The 6,986-nt window shown below is 48.3% G+C and overlaps 1 protein-coding gene and 1 long non-coding RNA gene across 3 annotated transcripts in view; one reads left to right on the top strand and one right to left on the bottom strand.

The window, feature by feature from the left end:
- LOC107834372 (uncharacterized) overlaps positions 1-3,057 on the bottom strand; it is a 10,070-nt gene extending 7,013 nt beyond the window's left edge. The window contains exon 1 of the long non-coding RNA XR_001660169.1: positions 2,501-3,057. This is a non-coding gene — a long non-coding RNA (uncharacterized LOC107834372). The remainder of the gene's footprint in view (positions 1-2,500) is intronic.
- LOC103130011 (nuclear factor of activated T-cells, cytoplasmic 1-like) overlaps positions 1-6,756 on the top strand; it is a 22,756-nt gene extending 16,000 nt beyond the window's left edge. The window contains exons 7-10 of one of the 2 annotated variants that reach the window (XM_007541282.2): positions 1,619-1,674; positions 3,051-3,183; positions 4,276-4,665; positions 6,223-6,756. In XM_007541282.2, coding sequence (XP_007541344.1) covers positions 1,619-1,674; positions 3,051-3,183; positions 4,276-4,665; positions 6,223-6,284 — 641 coding nt within the window. In that variant the 3' untranslated portion in view covers positions 6,285-6,756. Of the gene's footprint in view, positions 1-1,618; positions 1,675-3,050; positions 3,184-4,275; positions 4,692-5,460; positions 5,628-6,222 lie in introns of those variants that run through there. The other variant, XM_016665600.1, reaches the window with a different exon arrangement.
- Positions 6,757-6,986: the final 230 nt, after the last annotated feature.

Below are 6,986 nucleotides of genomic sequence, written 5' to 3' on the forward strand. Positions count from 1 at the left end.
AGTCTTGAACTTCCAGTGCCTTTATTTACAGCAGGGGTCCCCAAACTTTTTCCTGCGAGGGCCACATAGCTGTTCCTTTCTCTGGTCGGGGGCCGGTCTTAGTTTTTGGAGACAGAAACCTTAGCTGTTCTGTCTTTGAAACTGTCGAGCGGGGGGTGGGCGGCGACGACACATTCGCGCTTTTAGATAGATTTTTACCCAGAATGCAAATGGAAAAATCCGTGAGTGAAACGGTGACTGGGACTGACTGGTATATATTCCATTGAGGGAAAGTTAGTTTCACATCTGCTCAAGAGCGCCCCTGGTGGTTGAAGAAAAATCCACATATAAACCAGAAAATACAATGTATGAAAAAAAAACACTGAATGCTTTCTGGTATGAGGAGGCGGGCCAGATCCGGCATTGTTCAGGGGGCCGGACCAAATGACGTGGCGGGCCGGATCCGGCCCGCGGGCCGTAGTTTGGGGACCCCTGCTCTAAACTCTCGCATATTGATGAAAAACGGACTGAAATATAACCGCAAACTTTTAAAGATATTCGTCACATTATCACGTTTCTTAACCATGTCAACCCTAAAACGGTGGGTTTCATTTCACAGATGAAGTGCAATAAATTACAGTTTTTACTCCCTTTTTGAGTTATATGAGTCCAATGTTTTACAGTCTGATGAAAATGTTCACGGCTTTTTCTTTTAACACCATAAAATCTTAACGCATGACAAAACGTGTTAAGATTTCACACTGATTCAGTGTAAATGGGTCACATGAGCCAGAAGCTATAAAAGAAAGATACTAAATTTCGACCAAAAAAAATGCTACAATAATAAAATAATGCAATAAAAATGAGTGTACCTCATCTCACCTGTCTAGAACAGTTTCACACTGATTGAGTCAATAGGGCACATGACTTGGAAGCTATTGAAGAAAAAATATTATACTTTTTAATATTACAATTATTAAAAATATTGAGTATGACTTAAAAATTCTCTAGAGAACAGTGCATCTATTGTAACAGCATGAATCTTGTGTCAGTTGGTCACAAGGCCACATTTCTATTCACATTTGTTTCTTAGTGTTTGGTGCGGAAATGTGTTGACGGTCCGCTGGAGGAGGGAGCCGTGGAGAACGGCTGGCCCAAGTCGGCGCTCATAAATCGGATCACCCTTGAGCTAAACGCCGCTCGCTCCAACATCCAACTTGAAAACAGTTTTAACGGCACAAACCTGCACTAACGAAGGAGCCCGCTTTTGGTTTGTTTTGGAGCAAGATGGGGGATGGTGACCTCTGGATGACCTTAAAAAATGTATTTTTAATATATCAAACCTGGACAAACGGAGCGCTCACCACTCAGACAGCTTCACTCAGCTCACCCGGCTATAAAGTTTTACTGACGCCTGATTGGCCAGTCGCCTCGGATCACCTCGAATAAAACGCAGCAGGGAGTCTCGGTTGCTGCGGCGCCGCGGGAAAAACTGATTGGCCAATCAGGTTCCGGTTGGGTCTGTCAACGGGCCAGGCAGCTGCCGGGGTTCTGGCTGCGGCGCAGGGCTCTGAGGAACGACCCGATGTATCCGCCTGTGATGTTACGGTTTTCTGATCCGCCATGTTGTCTCATGCAGACGGCCACCATGTCTGGGAGAGCGAGGCCACGGTGGAGAGAGACGCGCTGAGGCCGGTAAGAACTTTTCATATCATCTGTAAAATAAACCAAACTAAGGGTTCTTCACGCTCACTGGACAGCGAAACCCTAACCCATCAAGTCACTTCCTGTTGGACACAGATCTGCGTGTCCGTCACATTTTCAGTTCTGTTGTTTCAGTTAGCAGCTCTGCATTCAGAAACGGGCTCGTTTATCAGCAGCTCGCCGCTTTTACACGATTAGAAACAAAAGAAAACAAGCAGAAAACCTGAAGATCAGAGGAACAGGAAGAGAAATGTTCTGCTCTAACAGCTGAGTAAAAGGCACTCAGTGTTTCAGCTGTTCTCCAGTTTTCTGGAAGTTTGTTCCAGATTTGTGTTGCATAGAAGCTGAATGCTGCTTCTCCATGTTTGGTTCTGGATGCAGAGCAGAACCAGAACCTGAGAGGTCTGCCATTAGTCCTCTGGTCCTGGAAATGTTGTTTAGCTGGTAGAAGGCCGACTTTGGAACCGATTTATGGATTTATGTGGCTCTGGAGGTTCAGGTCAAAGTTCAGATGGTTATTGGCTGGAATAACTGTGTGTTTACTCTACTCCAGTGTTTCTCCATCCTGGTCCTCAGGCCTCCTGTCCTCCATGTTTCAGGTGTTTCCCTTCTGCCACCTGGATTGTATCTCTGGGTGATTAACAGGATCTGCAGCTCCTGATGGTCCTGCAGTCATTTGATCAGCTGTTCTGGAACAGAGGCTCATCTAGAACATGCAGAGCAGGGGGGCTGAGGACCAGGGTGGAGAAACACGGGTCTAGATCTATAACTCTAGATCTATAACTCTTGATTGTTCCTCTTTAATAACTTCATAAACTTTTGTCTCATCCACACATTGATTTGTTGTCAGCATCTGTTCAGTGATTGGATGGGGTCAAAGGTCACCTGGTGATATCGTAATCCAGGACAAATAAAGGTTAACTGCTAATTTGGTCCAGACTCTGCGGTTTAGAGAAGCAACAAGTTTTCATGTGTTTGTTTGGATTCTTAATAAATAAATAAATCATTATTATAAAAGGCAGGTCAGAGGTCAGCTGGCCAGTTTCCAGGCTGCTGGACTGGTCCCAGTTTGACCAGCAACTCTAACTGCTGATTGGTTAGAAATCCAGATAATTCATCTGATGAATTTAACCAATACAGTTATTGCTGTTTCGGCTGATAATCAATATTCACTGATATTAATATTTCTCTGATCTTTCAACACCTTAATGAAACGACCCATGATGCTTTGCTGCGTCGCATCGGTCCAGTTTCACTAATCGGACCGATCGGCCGATGGATGAGGCGTTTTCCTCAGATTACTGAGACATTTGGGTTGTTGGAAGTCGAGTTTTTCTGACAGGAACAGGAAATGCTTTGTGCTGCAGAACTCACTGCTGGTTGAAATCCCGCCGTACCGGACGCAGCGCCTCTGCGCCCCCGTTCACGTCAACTTCTACGTCTGCAACGGCAAGAGGAAGCGAAGTCAGCTGCAGCGCTTCTCCTACGTTCCCACCAACGGTGAGCCCCCGAGAAACACTGGGATTAGAGCCGGATGTGTGAATTTATTGTTATCTGTTGTCTTTACTATTCCTCCTACTACTGGGGGAGGAAGCCCACAGCATAATGCTTCCACCACCTGGCTTTGGGTCCTCATCTGCTCTCGGCTTCTTTGAAATAGGGTTAAACTGGTTAAACTGGTGCTGCAGCCAAGACTGATGGCACTGAACTGGTTTCCACCCATGTCTTATTGCGCCCCCCACAGGCAGAAACCTGAACATTTCCTCTTTAATTTTCATATAGCAGACAGATTCATGTTTTTGCTCCAGGTTTTAGTTTTCTTCCTTTCAGCCGTTTCCATGACGATGCCTGGCGGAAACAAACGCTCGTTATTCTGTCGTTCCTCTCCGCTTCTCGGCTCCTTCTGGTTTCCTGATCGTCCGTCTCAGACTAATTGGAAACATTTTGTCCCCCGCGCCGCGGCGGTCAGCCTGGGAGGAACAAAGCAACACTTTTATTCGTCCATTGTAAAACAGAAATCATAAAATCTGTTCTTTTCCGTACCTGCAGCTTCGTGCAGCAGGCTGGGAGCGGCCCGCTTCCTGCCCGCTAAAAATAAACCCTGACCCACCGCGGATCGCCCCGCAGCCTTGGAGAGAAATGCAGTGGGCTGTTCAAAGCTGCAGCAGGGCTGCAGCGCCCGGTCCCGCCCCACAGGGGGCGCTGCAGCTCCCCGCTGTGAAAGCGGAACATTGTCCAGAGAAACGGCAGCAACTAGAGGAAACGCTGGAATGACCAGAAGCTGCAGCTCTTCAGGAAACAAGTGGAAAAGTTTCTCTGTGCGGCTGCAGGTGTTAAAACTCCAAAGCAGATTTATTTTGAGACATAAAGAAACCATTTTCACTTCTGCTTCTGTTTGCCGACTGTTTCCTACAGAAGCTCGCTCACTTCCTGCTCACTTCCTGCTCACTTCCTGCTCACAGCCCCGGGTCAGAGCTGCCTCTGTGGCTGTGTTGCAAAGTGTTTCCAGATTTTTCCGTTTCCAGAAGGCGTTCCGACTCAAACCGAGATCGGAGCGTCTCGGTTCTGATCCAGTTCTTCTTCTCCTTTCAGTTCCGACGATAAAGACAGAGCCGCATGACGACTACAGCGCCGCCCTGCTGTGCAGTCAGCATGCGTCGCTGCACCCAAAGCCGTGTTATGGCCCCCAGGTCGCCACCCCGGTGACCTCCGACCTCAGGCCGTGCGTTGTGGGCGGGGCCTACGGCCGCTCGCCCGCCTCCAGCCCCAAACTCCAGGATCTGTCTCCGTTCTCCAGGCCCCCCCCCCACGCCTCCATCATCCAGGAAGCCCCCCGCCGCCCCCCCTCGCCTGCAGACTCCCCGACCCCGTTCCCCCAGAGCCCGGCCCAGCCTGCGGGCCCCCCGGAGGCCCCTGAACCTGCAGGGCGGGTCAGCATCAAGGAAGAGCCGCAGGAGCTGGACCAGATGTACCTGGATGATGGTGAGAGGAAGCTTCTGTTTTCAGGGGTCAGAGGTCAAAAGTTTTGATTCAGGAAATCAAGCAAGAGTTTCATCAAACATTAAAATCTGTTTCTGGATTTAAAACGTTTCTTAAATGTTTCTGCTGCCGTCGGGTAGAAATGGAGCTGCAGAAAGGAAAAGCTCGACCTTTGACCTTTCTGCCGCTTCATTCGTGATTCATTCACGAAGCGAGCTGCGGGTCAACCAGAGGAACCAGCTGCTAGAACCCGACGGAGCAGAAACTCTGGAGAGCCTTCATCATGCTGAGGAAGAGGAGCTCCTGCAGCTCTCTGACCCACTGGCAGCTGCACACGTTGCAGCTGCTTCCTGTTGCGTCCCGTCAGACCGATGACCTCAGCACGGCGGCGCTGGGGGCAGGGGAACGGTCCAAGAAGAAACGCCAACCAGCCGCCATCAGAGGAGCGAGCGGCGGCTCGTCTCAGTCCAGATCGTCAGTCCGACCTCCAGAGGATGAAGCGACAAAACATGTTTTAGATCCTGACGCGTCTTTTCTTTGGGAAACAGATATAATAATAATATTAATAATAATAATTCCCTAACATGAACTCTGAACTCATTTAGTTCTTATTTAGCAGAAAGTTAAAATCTCCAGATTAACGAGCCGCCGGTCCGGTTCTGGATTGATCCTTCGCCACGCCATTAGGGAACGGTTCCCTGGACCAGAATTCCCGGCCTCCAGGAGGCGGATCCCCGATCCCGCACATCCTTAACGAGATAAACAAGCTGATTGGTTAATCCCAGAGGAGTTCTGCAGGTTCTGGTCCGACCCGAAGCGTCTGATCTGCCCAGCAACAAACTTCAGCAAATGATTTTCTCTGCTGAACATTGGGAATAAAACATACATAATAAAATTAAATAGTCAAATATGAAAAGCAAACCTTATTAACCTGTCATTCACGAGAGGACCCAAATTTGGGTCCTCTCGTGACAGGGGTGTCAAACTCCAGTCCTCAAGGGCCTCTGTCCTGCAACTTTTAGATGTGCCTCTGCTGCACCACACCTGAAAAGAATAATTAGGTCATTAGCAAGGCTCAGGAGAACCGATCTACACAGGGAGGAGGTAATTAAGCCATTTCATTCCACTGTTTTTTTACCTGTGGCACATCTAAACACTGCAGGACAGCGGCCCTTGAGGACTGGAGTTTGACACCCCTGTCATTGTGAATGACAACCTGTGAACAACAGGTTAAAGAAATTTTAATATAAAAATTAAAAAAAAAATTAAATTTTGAAAATAATTTTGAAAAGATTAAACAGTTCTTAGATGTTCGTTTGTGAGAAAATTAGTTTTAAAGGTTTTGTTGGCTCTAGTGGCCTTTATTTAAAAGTAGTTTGACAGGAAAGAGGGAAGACATGCAGCAAATATCACAAGGCCGGGAATTGAACCTGTGACCATTGGAATGAGGACCAAGGCCTCAATACATGGGTTGTGCTTAACCCCTGCGCCATCACAGCACCCTGACTTTTAGTTTTTATTGAACTTGAAAGTTTAACTGCGTCTCTGTTCTCCTTCCAGTCAACGAGGTAATCAGGAATGACCTGAGCAGCGACTCCGCCCTCAGCCACAGCCACGCCTAGGCCCCGCCCTCACTCACGCCTAGGCCCCGCCCTCACTCATGACTAGGCCACGCCCACCGCCACGCCTAAGCCCCGCCCTCAGCCACATAAACACTAGAAGGTTTAGGGTTTCTCATCCCGCCCATGATCCCCCCCCCTGCAGCCTGCAGGAGGAAATGCGACCAGAATGACTGTGACGGTTCTCCAGGGCCCAAATGTGCCTTCAGGTTTGGATCTTCCATGTTTTCTGGTTGTTTTTTCCCAAATCCACTCCGTGAGCGACTGGTCCTCACAGCAGAGGATTCTTTCTGAAGCGGTTTTCGCCGCAGCGCTGCGAAAAGTGCCTTTAAACTGGAAACCAGGAGAAACAAACTGAACAGTTCCTGTTTGGATCAATGGAACCTCAGTTCTTCTGAACATCGGTTCACTTAGAGCTTCTTTGGTTCCTGCTGCCGCCATGTTTGTTTCGTCTGCTGGGAACTAAAAAATGAAAAAATGGTTTTTATCCCTTTAAATTTTCTTTCAGCACCAAAACACAAGAGAAGCCGTCCAATCAGGGCTCAGCGTCCACCATGCATGTTTCATGCAGTAATGACCATAGACATAACATAAGGATAGACCCTCATGCACCGCTCTCTCCTATTGTCGCTGACGAGATTTAGGGCGGCCATCTTGGAGCGGTACTCCACTCCACTCAGCTTATGTGTTTAGCAGCACAATGAC

This window comes from Poecilia formosa, unplaced genomic scaffold (genome assembly GCF_000485575.1).
Source record: "Poecilia formosa unplaced genomic scaffold, Poecilia_formosa-5.1.2 Scaffold598, whole genome shotgun sequence".
Lineage (NCBI taxonomy): Eukaryota > Metazoa > Chordata > Actinopteri > Cyprinodontiformes > Poeciliidae > Poecilia > Poecilia formosa.